The sequence below is a fragment of the Hippoglossus stenolepis genome, chromosome 22, assembly GCF_022539355.2.
Source record: "Hippoglossus stenolepis isolate QCI-W04-F060 chromosome 22, HSTE1.2, whole genome shotgun sequence".
Lineage (NCBI taxonomy): Eukaryota > Metazoa > Chordata > Actinopteri > Pleuronectiformes > Pleuronectidae > Hippoglossus > Hippoglossus stenolepis.
Genome location: NC_061504.1, coordinates 11,214,198 through 11,234,378, shown reverse-complemented (window position 1 = coordinate 11,234,378; position 20,181 = coordinate 11,214,198). Strand labels below are relative to the sequence as shown.

Sequence of the window (20,181 nt, the reverse complement as noted above, 5' to 3'; positions counted from 1 at the left end):
GAGGAGGTGATGTAGGAGGACGACGACGAGAGATCTGGAGGAGGGGTGGAAGGCTGCTTTGGAGGAGCTGCCAGGGGCGGAGGAGCATGGGAAGAAAAGGAATAGGAAGAGGGGGGCACGCAAATGGACATGCTACGACTTCGACGACGACGTGACTGCAGGGCCGAGGCAAGGGAGATGGAGGAGGGTGGGATCAACATGAAAAACAAATACAAAAATTAAAATACTACTTGAACAGAAAATAACAGTAACAGAGGAAACATGGAAAAAACACAAACATAATCAATTACATGATTGAAAAAAAGAGCTAAAGTAAGAAAGAATTAACGAGCAAGATAACAGCTACAAAATGATCAAAATAAATAATTCAGTTAGGGAAGATCATTGCACCAGTGACTTTGTAAGAACAAGCAAGCAAATATCGTAATGGACCAAAATCTTCACACTGTTAAAATATGTATATAAAACACAATAACACAACTTAAAAATTATCTTTGCAGTAAAGACAAATTAATGATGGAAACAGAACAATGACAAAAGAAACAATATGTAAACTTAAGATCATTTAAAACCAAATAAAGGAACAAAAAAAGATATAAAAACGAAAATAATTCATCAAGTAAATTGTTCTACCCTGAGTCCGTTGACTTAAAGAAGTGAAATCTGATAAGAAAACATGTCAACTGAGAAGTTTTGTTGCTTCAAAAAAGTGAAAACTAAAAAACAGCCAAAACCATCATTCAGTTTGTAATCGTCCAACAAACACAGTGATCATCCACCTCGACAACATATCAGTCAGTGTGTTGCCAGTTGCTAATTTTGAACCGCATCTGTAGTCAAAGGTCACTGAATGGAAAATTATAGCTTGAGGAATTTAATTAGAAATGCTCGCCTCTCCTATTAGCAACAACTTGAAGGGGCCTTATACAAGAAATTTGATTGCTAAAAGGTCAACAATGGAGATCAATGGTCAATGGTTAAACCAGCAAATATCCCCTGAGTGAGTGATGGAAGATGGATGAATCCATGGACCATAGGTAGTTGGAGTGTGGGTTGATGTGCATCCAATAAGTATATTTAAGCATAAAAAAGGTTTGAAAATATAAAAACAAAAGGAAAATACAACATAACAACCATGAAGAAAAGAATAGTAACTGAATAAACAATGAACACAACAATTGGATTTGAACAAACAGTAAAAGGAGGCTTGGGGGGAGGAGAAATAAAGGACTGAGGGAAAGAGATGCGGAACATCTTCGAGGCTAAAGAAAGAGTGAATGACAGATGAAATACAACAGTAACTGAGCAGCTGATGTATAAATCACTGGTTGACTACCTCAAGCAATAGACTGACTGACTAGCTGAACTGCATCATAACTGTTTGTCTAAATGGCTAAAAATATAGAAGACAAACTAACTGTGTGGAGTTTGTTGAATGCATTGTACTCTCTGCATAATGCTGCATCTAAAATATCTCTTTGGGGAAGAAAATAATTAAATACCTTTTGGTAATCTTCTTCGAGTCAGAGGTTATCGTCTCCAGATAAAAACAATCTGCAGCATGCTCTCATGTATTTTGTTCAACACATAGCAGCAATTAGAATTCCTAACCCACTCACAAACACTGCTAATGTCATTCAAGCTCACTCCCACACCAAAACACGATGCAGCGCTCACTTCAAACTGATGAGTCACGTTGAGCACATCTGTGAGTGTGACACCATTCATAGATGGACGCAAACGAAACCTACACATGCATAACATCTAATCTGGATGACATCGGCACTCACCATTGGCTGCGGTGGCTGGGCATAGCCTGGATGTGGCTGCGTGTTGGCAGATGGGGTAAGGGGATAGGGGGTCTGGGGCTGGGAAGGGGGCTGGGAGGAAGGGGGGCAGCTGTAGGACATGGTCAGCTGACCGAGGTGGGGGGAGTCGGAAGAGAAAACAGAGGAACCCTGGCCACTGTCCATACCTCCTTCAGCTGAGAGAGAAACACACGTGGAGATATCAGGAATGAATACTTTTCTACTGTGCCTCATTATTCTTATACAATCTATAGTGTAATGAAAGTTATCCTCAAGTAATGACCAAAACGAAATGAATTGCCATTTACAAACTTATATTAACATGGTAATATAATAGAACTGCAGAAGGGACTTTTCGGCTGGTGTGTAAAACTGCATAAGTTGTTCATGAAGGCTAAAACCTATGACCTTCACTGGTATAAAATATTTTGTTGGATTTTTTAAACCAATTTTCTTATGGAACATGTTTTCATAACTACAGTTAATATGATTGAAACATATATGCATATCATAGAAAGAATCAAAGTAAAAATGATTTTCATGATGAGCTCTTCAAAAAGGCAGAAACGTGCAGAATGCAACCGACTGTATTGACTTTGTCTCCTGTGTGCAGTATGTCTTACATGCGTGTGAGAGGCCGGTCTGCTGATAGTGGAGCTGCTGGTGCGCCACTTCAGTCTCTTCCAACTCGGCCTGCGGACAAACACAAGCTAAGGTTAAACAAAAGACAGACAATTCTCATAGTTATATTAGACATGTAAAACACATACACATGTAAGCATTGATCACATTCTAATACGAAATACTACAACTTGAATACGAATCATGCGAGCTTTGGATTTCAGGGGGAAGATGGCACTGTGTATGACTCACATAATGATCTATCAATAGTTAAGAATTAACTGGGCATTCAAATACAGCAAACCTTAAAAGAACATCCTGAGTATCTCCTGATCCGTATGTTTTTCCAGCATCTAATCAGTCTCACAAAGGTGAAATATACTTATAACAAACCTGTGTGTGTGAGGTTTTAAGTGTTTCTTGTTGCTGCTGCTGAAGCTGCTGCAGTAGTAGTTGTTGTTGTTGTTGTTGTTGTTGTTGTTGTTGTTGCTGCTGTTGCTGTTGCAGATGTTGCTCTGCCTCCTGTCTCCTCTTCTCCTGCTCCTCCCGCACCAGCTGCCTCTGCTCCCTCTTCCTCCGGATCAGAGACACACGGTCCTTAATTGCCTTGGCCATGGTCTTATGGTCACCTTCAGCGACGTAGCCAGACTCAACCTGGGGGTGACGTCAAAGAGATGCTTGTTTTAAAAAAAAAAAAACCTCAATACATCATTGTCTTCAAAATCTCAAACATTTATTCATCAACTCTTCACTTTCATTCTCTCTTTCTTTTAGTCTCCTCTACCACCATTCATCCTTCCATCATTATATCCTTCCCTCCTTCATTCATACCATTTCCTGGGCCACATCTTCAGGCACATCCTTAATCAGGTCAAAGGAGAACTCGATGGCTTCGTTGTCTTTGTATTTTCCTAAAAATAAACAATATAGAAATTACTGATCAGACAGCTTCCTGCTCATTTTACATTCTTACATGTGTAAATATCATGTTATAACTAAATATGTGCTTTGAATTTTAAATAGCGTGAGAGAGACAAAAAGCTAAGAAACAGTGCTACACATTTGTAAAATTAGGACAAAGATGATTATAAGTATTTTAAGTATAAGTGTTTAAATGGAATTTTATAATGGCACCAACGATCAAAATATTTCTTAATCATAAGATAAAATGGAATCATTCTCTGCCTTTAAGTTTCTTGACGTCTTCTATTCTCAGCCAAAGTTTGATGGCGATCATTTCTCCATCGTCCTCTTCTGCCAGTTCAACCCTGACCCCTGTGTCCTCCTGGAAGAATGCATGGTTCAGCAGGATCTTTATGGCATACCTGCAGGAACAAGAGACAACAAAGAGGATCCATGAGGGAACGCACAGCAATTTAGATGGACACGGAGAGATGAAACGAAGTGTTTAAAAGAAAGCTGTTGAGGGGAAAACAGATTTACTGCTTTATAGTGTTTGATACAAATTTGTTCATGACTGGCAACACTTAGTGAACTGATCTCCAACTTTAGAAGCTAACAGGAGAGGCATGGTATTTCATTAATCTGCTGGGAATAACATCATTGTGACAACATTCATTCCCAAAACAGCCTTCCACATACATTTCACATTGTGCTATTTAGTTTGTGGGCTGGGACGTCTTGATGAAGCTTTACTGGGGGAAGTGATGACAGCATGATCCCAACCTTTTTATAAATGTTAGAGAAAGAATATATCGTGGAAAGACTATAGGACCTCCAATAACACAAACACAGTGGAATACAGCTATATGTCAACAGATCCAAATTTGGCGTTGATAGTTTTTGGTTCATGTCACTCACCTCTCATCCTTGTTTGTTTGGATGCAACCCTCTATAATTTCCTTCACCTCAGGAATGGCTACCTTGTCAAAACTGGCAGGCTTCACCCCCTGCAAAATCACACACAGAGAAAGAAGAGCAGTGAGAATGAGGAAGCAAATAGAGACACACAACGAAGGGAAGACACACACACACCGACATACCATACACACATGTGCTCTAGATTCATTGTCCGAATCCCTGAAGGTCATTTTGATCCAGAAAACAGATGTATGTTATATGTTTGCGTGCAGTTGTTGTTTTGTCTCTGCATGAAATGCATGATAAAACAACTCTTCAATATAGGAAAATAGAAAACAGAATTCAAAGGTGTAACAATCCAAGGCAAGGTCCTGTTATATAATGTTGCTGATCACATTAGACTGTAGTCTGTGAAATACCCATTGTAATTCAAATTATAGAGATATAGATGATTTGACAGGAAAATGTCCTACAGTTCCCAGTAATAGTTTAGTTCCAACTAAATTCCACATGTCCTCTTGGGAATATAAAATAAATCACACAGTTTTGGAGGAAACAACGAAGACTAGGAAACATTTTGAAGAATAACGCAACACTGATAAAATGCACCTGCCAGAACCACAAGCTCGGCATAAAGCAAAGACAACATTGGGAAAAAGCCTTCCAGGCAAAAAAAAAAGCTGTGTCTACATCCTGAAAAAAGACATTTACTACAACCTATTAGACTAATACAGCAAAATTCAAGTCGTAACAGATACGGTAAGAAAATGGCTACCTGCAAAAAAGTGAATAACTATTTCCAGGGAGCCTCTGTAAGCACATTACATTTTAGGTAAACCATTCAGAAGCTCAAGAGTTAACAGAGGTTTTAAAAAGATGAATGCAGCTGGGAATTTTTTTTTAAACTAATAAGACAATCACAAAAAATAGCAAAAAATAGAAGTCCAAACTAAAAGAGAGAAAATAGTAACTACAACTAAACTTGGCTGGGTTATTATAAAATATTAAAAAGGCTAAACGACAGACAGGTTCATAGATGGAGGATTAAATATAAGGTGAGTAACTTACCTAAGACAGACAAGTGGAGTAGAGAGTCGACTGACAATTTAGTTTTTGGTTGTTTAGTCTGAAGTGGCTGCTTGTCACACAGATGGACTGACGCATTATCTAAACCTGGTTTTTGCCTGGAAATGACCACCTCGTTCTGCTCTTTCCTCAAGCTGTCTAACCTTCCTCCTCTACTTTCTTGGCCTCTCCCCTTCAACCACCCAGTTCATCATGACGCAACAACCCCCCCCATCTCTCTCTGTCACACACACAAGCGCGCACACACACACACACGCACCAGGGCCAAACAAAGTTAGGACTGATGGAGGTAGTAATGGTATTAAGTCTGACAGAAGAAGGGGGGATGGAGGAGAGTCAGGGGGAGAGAAAGAGGGAGAAAGAAAGCTAGATTTGTAGTTTAACAAGGCTGATTAGAGGTAAGGAATGTTCCAGAAGGAAAAGGACCATGAAGCACGTCAACAACATTGTACGTCAAGGTATAAAGAGGATGAGACTGAGAGATCAAGACGCCAATGTAGATTCAGAGGGTTGTAATGTGACCAAGAGGAAAAGGAAATACCAAGGAATTGTGTAAAAGCATAAAAAAGACTGAAGATTTGACAGAAAAACATCCAAAATAACTTCAATCAACGAGCGGTTCATGTAACATGCCAAATTAACAATTAGCTGCTCGACAACTCATCTACAATGAACTGCAACATCAGGGGGTTCGTTGAGGTTTAATATGAGGACAGGCATAGAGGGGTGGAAGCTGAATGGATGGATTAAGCAGCAGAATGAAAGGAAGCAGGTGACTGTTGCACCCTGGGGGTTGTCACAAGCTTGTGTGTGTTTTCTGTGGCAATAATAAATACAGACAACTGAATCTGGCTGTTTGACCTGATATTTTTCTGGATGAACAAAACAATCTGAGAAACATGCTGCTTCCTGTATATAAGTTACATTTATAGACAAAAAAAGCCAAGAATCCAGAGGTTACGGTCATTCAATTATGGAAATATGGTTTGATTAAATTAAATTAAGGAAGTAATTACAGTTTTGTGTGAGTGAGACGAGGGACTGAGGAAGGACAGGGATACGAGTCAGGGCGAGACAGACATATGGGTTTTAATTGAAATATTCTCACTGAATTTATTTATTGTGATGAAATTCACATCATTTTTTATTTCTGCTACACAAAACTTTCACTGCTGCCATTGTGTCAAAAGTTACCATTCAATTTTAATGTTGGATTTCACCTAAGGTAACAGCACTTGTTTCAGCTGGAGGCGATGTTGCACTCATCCATAAATTATAACCATCACTGTATTTCTGCGGTAGAAGCAGCCAGATATTTAGTGATACTGGAGTTAATGCTTGCTCTGTTTGAAATGAATGCCTTTGGGGGGGGAAATGCATTTAATCAAGTAAAAACAATGTGTTTTTCTTCTGCACTGTTGCAGCAGCATAACAATTATGGATACATTGAAGGATAAACAGAAAGAAGATTTTATAGTAAATTCCAATGGTCCATTAAGCATCGCTGTCAGCATCCACAGAGCTGAACTCCTGTGAGGAAGAGAGGCAGACAGCTCTCATCTGCTTGCACCTGTGTGTGTGTGTGTGTGTGTGTGTGTGTGTGTGTGTGTGTGTGTGTGTGTGTGTGTGTGTGTGTGTGTGTGTGTGTGTGTGTGTGTGTGTGTGTGTGTGTTGACCTCGGCAGCACTTAACTTGAAACAGCTCGTGATTGCATCTGCTACCCTCTCTGTCTGTGTTTTTCTCTCTGTCTCATTTTTGTAAACTCACTGTTTCCAGCCAAGTGAAAATGTCACTAAAACGTGACAAGGACTCGAAGGGAATTAGAGATGTCGAACAAAGACCTTTTGTTCATCAATGGAAAGATCCGGTAGAAAAATGGGGATTCATTCTGGGTTCCAGTGGAGACCAGACCCTTTGCAGCCATTTAAAACATCGACAAAAATATTTGATTTCACTTTTTGTTTTCATGAATTTTTTGCAGAAAACGTTAGTGTGATTCTTCTTACCCTGCGCTAACTTTCAACTTAGATAAGAGAGACCTTTGGCAAATGTTTTGCTCAAGGCCAAAACAACAGTGTGCGTAGAGGGAACATTAGATTTGGCCTGACATGACAGGTATGCTCAGTACTTCTCTCTAGTGGTAGAAAGAAACGTGTTCTTCTAGTGCTGCTGTGATTTCTTTTTTTTTTTTTCCTTCGGTTTCATAACAGAGGTGGGCAGTGCTTCAGAACAAGAGAAAGAGTGAGAGCAATCAAATGCAAAAACACTGTCATATGACTGGATCTCCTGCATCTCATGCCAAACTTATTAATACAGTCGGTAAACAAGTATGGGGGGAGTGGCAGAGAGAGGCAGAGAGAGGCAGGCGGAGGAGGGTGTTAGTGACAACAAGGACAAACAAGGCTTTTGGATGCACCGAAACTTGGTGTCTCCACTTATTGTGCAAGTGATGACTTACACTAGTGACCCGCCTGTAGATCTGAGCAGCATTTTGACATTCAGAGTAGGGGTATTCTGACGTAGCCATCTCCAACATACACATCCCGAAGGCGTAGACATCTACAGATTCATCGTACTTCTCCTCGTACATCTCTGGAGCCATAAACTCTGGGGTACCTGATGAAAGGGAGATGAAAAAAAACATGTTTTCAATTTTACTGAAAACTTAGATCACTCAGTCATTTATGGGAGCATCAACTGGTGGGTGGACAGTTCTAGTCCTCTGATTTTCGTCACTTCTGTCCAGCATCTGGATGTGCGTGTTAGTGCATACTTTCTGATAGTGCTTGATCAAAGCACTTGTTTAGTTAACATGAAGAAAAGTGATTTTCAACTGTTAATCTCAGATTTTCAACTGCAGTTTTTACACAAACCCAAAATGCATTGTAGGCTAGTGGTGAGTTGTGAGAGGAAGCTACAATAACAGCTTCATGTTTGTAGCCTGTTTATCTTCGTTTCCCAAGAATCGTAAAATCATGCAAACTCTTGTTAACTTAGTTAGAGCCTGAGACAGCAGAAATGACTGAGACTGGATGTCTAAACAAATATACGTTTTTCAATTTTGTCTTCCCAGAGATATTATCTCAAATTATCTGTTGTGAGCGTCACTGTATTCGAGTATTTAATTATATTTAAAATAAAACTTTTCGATAGTTATCATTGCTGCCATTTCATTGCTAGAAATAAATAACAAAGAGGCAGTTTTAGTATTTAAAGTATTTCTAATGTGACAATGTCTCCAAGGCTTGCGGTAGCACAGAAAATAATCCATCCTACTTTCAGTCCCTAATGAAAACAAATGTGTGTATACTTTCTTGCAAATGAAACATATGACACACTTCACACTGCTAATTTGCTCACAAAGAGGTTTAAGAAAAAAATTAACTGGCTCTGTCATTTAAATAACATATACAAAAATGTTATGATGATGAGAGGACCTAGATCTCAAAAATAAAGTAAATGAAGGTGGAAATGTAACATTTCAAACACACGCCCGGTTCCACATGGTCTCCTGGTTCTGTTTCTTTGTGTGTCCGAATACTTGAGGCAAGAATGATATGCTTAGCAAATCTTGCAGCTGCGGTGCAGTAATTAGACAAACCTCAAGAGTATGTGCATTCATTTACATTGTGTGTGAGAAAATGTCTATACTGACAGGCAGCCAAGTTAATATATGGAGCAGAACAGACACTCTTTACCTGATGTATGTATTATATTCAGGCTGTGTGTGCTCAGCCATCACGTCTGCAGACAGTTTAATCCGAGCTCAGTAGGAGACTGACTGGTGTGTGGTATCACTTTTCAAATACCTGCAGTGTGCTTTAACAACCAGACATTTCAGAGCAGTAAAGTTAATCTACAGTAGGCGTGTGTAGTGTGTACATAGTCTGTCAGGCTTTGTGTCTATACGTTATATAAGACTGTGTGTCGTTGTTGGGGTAATCACACATAAATCAGATTTTTCACTTTATCCACCTTCACAAACCTGAACATTTCATTCTGATATACGGCTTCACATCTAACAACAGAAGTGTGTGTCTGCATACAAGAGATGAGGAATTGTGTCTTTAGTGTCCATGCACATGCGTCTTCCTACCTATGACACTCTTGGCGAAGGAGGCCCTCTTTAATGTGGCTAACCCCAGGTCCCCTATCTTCACTGAGCCCGTGGGCCCTGTGATGAAGATGTTGTCACATTTCAGGTCCCTGTGAATGATGGGCGGGGCTCGGGTGTGCAGGAAGTGAAGCCCTTTGAGGATCTGTCTGCACCACGAACGCAGCACCTTGATTTTCATCACCTTGAAACGCTTCAGGTAGCTGCAGGACAAAGACAAAGGCATGTCAGCCAACAAAGTGAGATTAAGTGTAAAAAAAAAAAATACAGAGACCAGCAGTTTCGGCCCTAACAATCAACAGCCCTGGATTCTGTTCAAGAGGCCTTCTTTGACAGACGCTGTGAACTAGTGCACCAGCTAAAAATAGGTCAAACTATTTCATGAACTTACACAACATAAAATATTGGCCTGTTGAGTTTCTCATCAAATGTTATAAATAGCGTAGCATCATTAAATTGAGCTTTTAGCTTTGCTTTTAGCTTTGTCCCCATTGAAGGACACTGAAAACAAACAAGGGTGAAAATTAATAATGCCACAGCGAAGCCGGGAGAGGCTGACGATTGTCAGTTAAAAGAGCGACGTGGTGGAAACATGGATAATACTTCTACTAAAGATTAAAGCTTATGAAACCCAAGTGGATTACTGAAATACAATTTCAGATTCATTGACAGACATTTAACAGGACTCTCAGACGCATTTAATGTCATTAAAAACACATCCAATTTAATCTGGACAAACACTTAAAGACTGACACACTTAGGTTTAAAAGTCTTTGTTTCCCAGCCTGAAATTTTAGAATATGTTTGATGCTTTTAATTCAAGAAGACGTTTAACTATCTTAACCATGTCTTTCCGTCATCGTTTTGCATCACAAAAAGCAAAAGCAACAGGTAAATACCACGTTTTAGCAGCTGGAATGATATTGGCACATAAACACATAGGTGGTGGTTTCAAAGTGGGGAGTGCTGCAGATGCCCATTGACCTTATGGCAAGCATTAGCTATATTGGATTAACTGTAGCAGCCTCATGCCCATGATACTCATTTTATAAACTAATTTCCTCGACTGTTTAATGTTTAATTATTCCATCCTAAAGTGTTTCCTCATTGTTGTCCATTGTCTCTACACATTTATTACAGTCTGTTATAAGTGTCTGAAAGCATCCCAGCATGCACTGGGTTGACAGCAGGGGAACACCAAAGAACGTAAGTTTCCAAGTTGCCAGTCCATGTGGTTAGTATGTCTTTGTAATACAGGTAGAAAATAGACAAAGCCCCACAGAAATAAAGGAAGAACAAGACGGGGCTTAAAAAGTATTTTAAATCTGTTTTCGATATTCACTCTTCTGCCTTGATTAACATCAGTGATTGAAACCTCTATCAGCCGGGAAATTTCTCCACTCAGCTCGTCACTGAAACTCGAGTTAAGTGCTGAACCCACAATCAGATCCAGTGTGCTGCAGATGTTAAGGAGGATTGAAGAGAGACAATCTGTTGCAGGCCTCATCATCTTTTTGTTTGGTTTTAACTCTGCCTCATGCACCGAGTGACCCTGGCGATGTCGACCCCACCAGTGATGCCCTCTGTCTTTCTGCTCCAAGTCCAGACAGCTGATCTGCTGCACAGCCGTATCGCTGGCAGCTCCACAGATCCCGAGTTTCAACAGCTGCCCTAATAATTCAGCAACCGCAAATCTGTCTGAACTGATGACGAGCGGCTCGGACAAGCGTGGAAAAAAGCATTGCAGATCAATCTGCTCCGACACAGCCCTGGATTGTTGGGCTGAGCTCCTATGTCGCTACATGATACAGCTGTGACCCCGTGTCTCTATCCGAGCAGACTGCGTTCCTTTCATTAAGTATTATTCTAAGTTGAGTAAGTCTTTCAATTTGATCTGCACTCTTTTTAATTTTACATGAAAATATTGTTGTTATTACAACACTGCATTTTATTGATAGTTAAATGTCATATGATCAATTCATAAACTACAGTATGATGCATTGATGCGTACAGGGTTTCTATAGGTTTATGTCAAGTGCAACAGATAGAGGTAATATCAGATTCTCAGAATTACTAATAACTCCCCCATTTTTTAAGATAAGGTGAAGTAGCCTCGTGAAGAATGACCTTTAATACACTACATTATCTTACAAACTACAGACAGACACTGGTACTGTTGGTCTGCTTTGTAGTTTTATTACAGAATGCTAATATTTGTATATATGCATGTTTAACACACTGAGAAAAACTATGCATAAATATCTAATATTTATTTTAAAGAGCTGCGGAAGTAGCACTAAAACAATGTTATCATAATTGAGACCTATCCAAACATATTTAAGACGTAGTAAATAATATTTGAACGTGTTTAAGACTTTTTAAGACCCCTTGGAGACCCTGTGCATATGATGAAACACTTTGGTTTTCCAGGCATCATCAAACGATAGCACTGTGAGGTGACTTTTCATCTCAAACTCAGCTGACATGGGGGCAGCTGCAGGAGCATCTAACATCCTGTTGGAATCAAAATAAATAATGTGCAGTGTGTCCTCTGTTCTACACTTGGCCTACGATGAGAGGATGAACTATAACAGGATTATCAGTCATGCTGCATGATTCAGACCAGATTCTGTTAAGTGATGCAGCTATAGATTAATTTGTTTGCCTCTTTAGCTCCAAAAGAGACAATGATGGATTGGCTGAAAACTAATGATTAAATATACAAAACAATAAAACTGTGGAATTTATCAAAGTAAATATATCTTTTCATAAGAAGTTGTCACTTCAGGGTATGGAACATATTAACAGAGAGAAAAATATTTAGATGACTATTGAACATAAACTCAAAATCTACATCTGCATGATTTTAACAGCCTTTTCATCTTCCTCACATTCACCCCACTCTATCACACATTTCTCTTCTACTTCTCAGCACCCTCTTCTTCTCTTCCTTCCTTACTTTCACCCGCCCATGCTCCTCGACCTCGCCTGTCTCCTCTGCTTTCTTTCTCTCTCCTCTGAAGTCAGAACAGTGCTGACAGATAAGTTAAACCCTGTGCCGTGCGATGTTGGAGTGACAGCGCACAAAGCACGTTCCACACCCACAATCACTTCATCAACACCCTAACCTGAATACATAGATATGCATTTACACTGTATTAGAACAGTACAAATACACATTCACAAACATATACGCATAAATACCGACAAAGCAGACAAACGCCACATCAGCCTCTTTCTGTCGCACACACGCAGAGATAAGGGGCCTCCAAACCCACCCTGGTCAGTATTTCCATCCTCACATCTCTCTTCTTCCCTATCACCCCTCTCTCTTGTCATCTCTCATACTTTTTCCACCACTTCAGAGCACAAGCGTCATTCTCCTTTCTGAGTCTTCATCTGGACGATGGCCAAATTGCTCCGCAGCCTTGAATCTGTGCTTATATGTACATGCTCGCACTAAATATACTTGCAAAGACATGCGTTTGTGACGACTTTACTTCCTCCATATATTATGCTGAGCTTAAAGATTGAATTTGATTGTTTGATTAGTTACCCGACAGAGAGTTATTAATGCAAGTTATTCTTATAAGCAAAAATGCCAAAAACCACTGAAACCAGCTTTTAAAATGTGTTTTCTATGTCATTGTAAATGGAATTTGGGGGTTCTGGGCTGCTGGTTGGACCAACACATCAGAAGATTATATTCATGTTACTGGAAGTTGCAATTTTATCCACAACTTAAAAGATTTTATGGACATAATTCAAGCTTTATGCTTTTGTAAAATAAACAATAATAAATTAATCATCCAAGTATTATTACAACATTTACTTTTACTGTTCGCATTACTGAGTTGAGAGTTGAGGCAGGTTGTCAGTCACAGTTTCGTTTTTTCCTCAACAAATACGTGAAGCTTTTCACTCTTCCACTTGAGGGAGCTACTGCCCTTGGTAGTACTGTGGTGCTGGATCAATTCTCTCACCCTGTGGTCACAGGTAATACATTAGTTTGACAGTCACTCTGCCTAATCACCTTTAAACTGGACATCTAGATATTTCTGTTGGTCGCACTGTTTGTGCATCTATCTGCCTCTATAGCTGACTGCATCTCCTTATCAGTTTGGTTTACTCTGGTCACCCCAGCTTACACTAACACACACACACCCACCCACCCACACCCACCCACACCCACCCACACCCACACACTCTGGTTTCTCTCTCTGTCTCTGTCAGGAATGAGAGGAATCTGCAGCAGAAGCAGCAGCTGGCAGGTGGGCCAATGTCCCACGATGCACTGCACGGGGGCACGCTGTGTGCACGCCGTGTGCCACTCACGCCACATTTAAGCTTTCATTGTTTCGGGGGCTCAACAATCACTTTCAAATTCACTGTCACAGGTCCATTCTGTACAGCAGACAGACTGGCACGCTGTTACACACTTGGACAATGACAGGGACACACTTGCCAATTCTCTACAGTGAGTACAGTGGGGGGGCAAAGAGTGAAGCGAGAGACTGACAGACGCTCCTGGTATTGCCATGCAAACCACATGTATGCACAGTTTGTAACAGAAACATAGGAAGTAGTCTGAGCTTTGTCAACTTATTCTGTGTTGACCTTGGCTGATGTTACATTACAGAGTGGTTGAGTTAGAGTCACTGGTTAATGCTGTAACACGGACACATTTTGTACATAATACGAGTCGAGACAAACTAGATGAGCCGCTAACAGCTGCAACTACACTGAAATCATGCTGGGATGTGAAGGTGCTTACGACATTTGAATGGATGGAAATAGAAAAGGGCTGCATATTGGTTTGGCGGAGAAGAGAATGCAGACATGCATGTGTGGTTACATGCAATTTTTACACTTCAATAATAAGATGGAGGTGAGTCATCGTCTGTAATGAAAGGCCTCTTCAAAAGCAGTGGACTAAATAGCTGATTGCTGATTGACTGTCTCAGAAAAAAACAGAAAATTGCGGGCAGATACATTTTGATTACCGTGCAAATACGCTATGCTGGAACTGCTCTTTATTTCTTGAAACAACTGAAAGCATTGTTTATTAACCAGATCCTATTTTTACCTCCGCTAAGGAGGTTATGTTTTTACCTCTGTCCATTTGTTTGTTGGTTTGTCAGCAGGATTACAAAAAAACTACCCATCCGATTTCCAAGAAACTTAGTGGTAGGATAGAATATGGGCCAAGAAAGAACCCATTCAATTTTGGCAAGGATCCGGACAAACTGGGAGATCCAGGAATTTCTTTTCACCATCTTTAACATTGTGAAATAGGGTGTTTTTAAAATGTTTCCTTTATTTCTCAGAGAATAATTCATGAATCTTGATGCAGAAATGTTCAGGGAACTGATATCTATCAGTGTTGCAATTCAGTGCAGATTAAAGTAAAAATCCAGATCTAGCGGATTTAATTGTGGTTTCATAAGGGGACAATTGGGCCTTGGCAGAAGTATGCTCTCTACTGAGTGACATTCTAGTGACACTTTCCAGCCATATCTACAATATAGCTTCCTTTTTATTCTTCTAATCTGTGTCAAAATTATGTGAGGTAGCTGGCTGAAGAGCAATAGAGGTAAAAATGCATTGCAAGTCTCATGTACTCACGTTTTTAGCGTGCCAGATGTCATGAGCTCGGTGACCAGAACAATACATTTCTTTCCTTTGCATGGCCCCTCCCACGAGTCATAGAAGCGGACAATGTTAGGATGCTGGAGACCCTTCAGCATCCCGGCCTCCTCTTTGAAGCGCTGTCGCTCCGACTTTGACAGCTTGCGATCCTGCACACAGGAAAGAGGAGGAAAATTAGTCATACATCCACATCAAAAAAGTAAACATTGTTTATCTGAAATCTGGAGGAAATAAGCTTTTACCCAAACAAAACATGTTGTTTTGAGAGAACAACATGGTTAAAGTGAGGGTGATTACTATCAAGTGAAGCAGGAAGAGGTTTTAGGGGCGGACAGGAAAGCTAATTAAGACAAGAGAAAAGCAAAATTATACAGAGGGGACAAATTATGATTCCCCCACAAAACATTAATTTCATTGTTTGACAACAGGATGCAAAATATCTATTTTACTGACGCAGCATCTAAACATGGTATTGACATACAAATTTATATAAAATATGAAGCCATGTACTATCAGAAACATATTCCTTGCCTTTTGTTGTATTATACCTAGCAAAATGAGCGTACTGCATAAGTGAATTTAAAAGCATGTATAACCCGTCTTTGTATTTTTACTTATTTCTTCATATCTATATTATTGGTGTATGAAAAGCCTTGTGAGACTCGTTGAGAAGAAACTGGTTGTAAAAAATTTTAAATAAATATATACCAATCTTTAACCAAGTCTTTTTTTAGCCATGGTTAAAGTCCTTGTGTGAAAGCTTGACCGAAACAAGCTAAGAAAAGAAAGTTACAATCAACATTCTTCCATCCTGTGGAAGACGAGCCTCTTAGAAAAGTTTGACACACACACACACACACACACACACACACACACACACACACACACACACACACACACACACACACACACACACACACACACACACACACACACACACACACACACACACACTCTCACACACACACACACACACACACACACACACACACTCTTTAATGGGCATTCCAGCTCTACCACTGATAGTTCAATAAATACAGATGCAAAGGGCACTGTGGGTAAGCTGGTTCTTGTAAAGAAGTGTTAGTGTGTGCATTCTTACATGAAAATGTGTGTAAAAGCTGTGGGGCATTCCTGTCTAGTCTGTGTTGTGTGTTTGTTTAAATTTCAGCTTTTTAAGTGTAAGAAAGAAAGTCTAAATAAATCATTTTCAGGGTTTGAAACATGTGAATCTGTTTGGACATCAGGCCAAATGATAAACTGAATTTTATATCTAGATTGTCAGACATGGCTCAGTAGATGCTTCAGACTGAAAAACAAGAGCGCCCACGGATGAGTGACTCCAGTCCACCTGGGGGCAGTAATGCACCTGTAAGCTGGTTTGCCAACCACCAATAAACCCTTAATAAGAAGAAGGTTTGCATAAACCCAACGTGGTTTAAGCACCAACACTGGACCACTGGAAATCAGCCCAAATCTTATCATTATTGGTTGGGTCATCATTTACCTCTGTAGGTATCAATTCTTTAGTATTTTCTAATGGACATGAGTGTGTGTGTGCTCCTTTGCTTCTGCCTAAGTGTGTTTGCACAGTGACGTTTCTATTTTCTTCATCATCTCTGTCTAACTGTGGCTGACACATCCAGCCCATCAGTGCCCCAATAAAATAAACTAATTCACAGCTGCCTGACAACGGTAAAATAAGTTGACGTAACCTCAATACTCCTGCAGTTACAAGTAGGCTGCACTACAAGATTAAAACAAATATGAAAGTGATTTCTAATTAACCCGGACAAGCAGAAATGTGAGCTTTGAGAGGAAATCATGACACACATCTAGAGCATTAATAATGTCTGTGACCCTTTTAGAGGATAACATTGCAGGCAACTGAACAGACAGACTGATCTGCAGACAAACACAGACAGAGCAGCATCATGGTTGGTTTCAGTAAAGATGATAAAATAACTGAAATTCAGAAAGCAAGGAGCAAAAAGAAAGTTCAGTTGAATTAAAGGTAAAAGATCAGACGTTGGATGCTGTGACCTATTACAGCAACGTTATCACCATGGTATCCAGTTTTTAAAAGAGGTGTACAATGAGGGGCACCTTGAATCTAATTCAACTGTATCATTGTTTAATTCAATAAAGCTATTGAATTTGAATCAAACTTAAAAAAAAGCAAATACATCCAGTGCATTGGTGCAAACCATCTGAGACAAGGAGCATGCTCGCCATCAATCATTCAAATGGTTTAATGCTACCCTCGGTAACTCTCTAACAGAGCCACTGAAGCCCCAAAAAAGGAACCACCCACCGTACCAACCAATCAACAACTCAGCACAGGAGATTGCGGCCGGTCACGGTGAGTGAATTTTGTGAAATGATATAAAGCTATTAGAAAACCTTGTGAGCTTCGAAGATTAGGACAATCTCCGAGGTGATGATCTCATACTGTCAACTTATATAACCTGTTACACAATATTGTCATATTGTGTAACATCATCTATATCATATGATTTACACACACACACACACACACACACACACACACACACACACACAGACAGACAGAGAAACTCTTACAGCTCCAGTGTGTTTTTGAGTGCATTAATGTCTGCAGAATATCTGTGTGTGCAGAATATGTGTGTGTGTGTGTAACAGCTTATCCTTTCATCCTACAGCAACCCTTTTACTGATGATGGCCCATTAGCAACTGACGCACAAAAACACCCATGTACGCTTACTAACCCGCACTCCCGTTCGCCCTCGCTTTCCTCCTTCTGCCTGTTATGATCACGTGACCCGGTGGTCACATGAAAAAAGCCGTACGTCACCTGAGTACCTGGAAGCCAACATTCCATTTCCCAGCAGCACTTAGAAAAGACCCTGACCACCCATATCATTGTTAGACACGTCTCCCCCCCTTTCTTACTCTCCTACTGTAGTGTGTGTGTGTGTGTGTGTGTGTGTGTGTGTGTGTGTGTGTGTGTGTGTGTGTGTGTCCGCATATGTGAGCAGACAGCAAGTCTAGGGGGGCTTCTTATCCATTATTCATTCGTTATGAGTGTTGCTTCTTCATTCTTCTTCATGAATGGGCGCACGTCTCTCACACACACAGTATGTGCTTTATAAGATCTGGAAGTTCCAACAGTCAGAAACCACTTTGTCATTTAACTGGTCTCAGGCATTTGAATTGGTCTATATATGTAAAAAACAAACTGCTGTGAGGATGTGGGTATTTAAAGAATTAATTTGATCTAAGTCTCCTTGTTGAGTGGTTGTTTTGTTCTTTCTTTATCCCGTCTTTTCTGCTCCAAGCTTCAAAACATCATGGGACTTGAATTTGTCAGACTCACAAATACGCTCTCGCTCTCCATCTCAGCCTCACTCTGCCTATCTCTCCGTTTTCTTCTCAAACAAACAGGCTCATACAAACATGCACCTAAGCAAGACAAGCCCGTTCACTTCAGCTTCTTATCCAACACTCACACACACACAATTCTTTTTGACATAAGGACTTCTCACGCTCTAAGCCCTGCATTGCTTGCTCACTATCTTCCTCTCACCTATCTGAGGACTTGAAAGAAGCTTCCTATGAATCTCTGACAGTCAGCTCCAAGTTTGTCTGCCCTATTTCTGCATGCACACCCACATAAAGCCAGGCTGCATGGCAGACAGGCTGGCAGAAACAGAATCTGCAGTGTTAAAAGCGTAATGCAGCTTTACTGCAGGGAGGTTGAAAGCTGAGACCCTCTGATCAACTCATCTAGTCTAGACATCCTACTTTGCGTCAACACTCTGTGATCATCTGCTCTGGTCTGGTCTGCTGCACCCCCCAGCGAGTGAGCAGCACTCACAGCTTCAGATGGCTGAGGTCACAACAAGACAACACAACGAGCGCCAGAAAAATTACAGTGTAGATGGTTTGTGGGTACCAAACTCCCAGGATGTCAGCTAATGTTCTGAATCTCTCTTGGGGACAGCAGGAGTCAAAGTATAGGATAAATAATTCCATACGATCCGTTTCCCAGGCTTTCCATTAAATAGTATGACCTGAAAAGGGTCAGTGTGTATGTGTAAAGAAGAAACTACAGTGGCTTTCATGTGACATTAAAAAGTCAAAGGCCCTCTCTAGAGGCAGTGTTTGGTTTGTTCTAATAAATATATACTTATGATCATAATTATGTTATATTAAATTTATGCTAATACATCCCCCTGAACCCCTACACACTGGATGTTGAATCCACAAAATCCTCAGCAACCTTTACTGTTTCACCAGCCATTAGGTTGCACATTAGAGTTTGTCCTCTAACCTGGGACTGGTAGAGGTTCTGATTCAACCAGACAAGTAGGGGTATTAGGATCTGGGTATTTCCTTTTTCTCTGGAGAAATACCTATAGGATCACAAGGTTTTCAGCATGCATGTGCTTGTGTTATGTGTATTCAACAACTGAAAGATATCATATGTGCTGAAACTGAGATGCTTTCTCCAAACCTCATTAATACTCCCACGCAGCTGTCATAGGTATAGTGTAACCTTGTGCTAATTTCATTATAGTAATATAACTGGGTCAATTTTCCACCTGTGGCAGTTTGTAGTGTCTGTAGCGCAAACAATAATTAAAGGATCAAATTATTTTATGCGGTTGGGATTGACATTGCTCTATTAGGAAGAAATGTCACTCCCCTTAAAAAAATATTACCACGTTATCAAAAAATTACAGAATCAGAATACATATGCTCATATGCAGCTACTGTCCAGTTTATTGAGCCTGTTGATGAAAAGCTTTTATTGCTAAAAGCATTTAAAGATCATGCCACAAGATGAAAAAGATGCAGATGCACTCTAAAAATAAACTTTGTATAATTAAAAGAGGGAGAGAGATAAACTAGCTGCAGAAGATTTGGAAAGGGCTGCAAAGAAATTGCAGTGAGATGATTTATTTCCCCATGAAACTGATCATCCTGTTTGCCATCATCACTTAAACACCTCCTGGTACCTTAACTGAACCTTCAACTTTGCCTTCTCCAACATGTGTTGTTGACCCAACTCACTTTTAATCCTATTAACCTCACCCAGG

General features: G+C 40.1%; 1 protein-coding gene across 12 annotated transcripts in view; it reads right to left on the bottom strand.

Annotated features, from left to right (window-relative positions):
- The window catches only part of wnk1b (WNK lysine deficient protein kinase 1b), an 82,616-nt gene that overhangs the window by 27,912 nt on the left and 34,523 nt on the right, over positions 1 to 20,181 (bottom strand). For all 12 annotated transcript variants that reach the window (XM_047338511.1, XM_047338515.1, XM_047338516.1 and 9 more), the window contains exons 3-11: positions 15,076 to 15,248; positions 9,433 to 9,653; positions 7,795 to 7,952; positions 4,251 to 4,339; positions 3,615 to 3,754; positions 3,261 to 3,340; positions 2,823 to 3,083; positions 2,432 to 2,501; positions 1,791 to 1,984 (exon numbers count right to left, since the gene is read on the bottom strand). In XM_047338511.1, the coding sequence (XP_047194467.1) occupies positions 1,791 to 1,984; positions 2,432 to 2,501; positions 2,823 to 3,083; positions 3,261 to 3,340; positions 3,615 to 3,754; positions 4,251 to 4,339; positions 7,795 to 7,952; positions 9,433 to 9,653; positions 15,076 to 15,248 (1,386 nt within the window). The remainder of the gene's footprint in view (positions 1 to 1,790; positions 1,985 to 2,431; positions 2,502 to 2,822; positions 3,084 to 3,260; positions 3,341 to 3,614; positions 3,755 to 4,250; positions 4,340 to 7,794; positions 7,953 to 9,432; positions 9,654 to 15,075; positions 15,249 to 20,181) is intronic.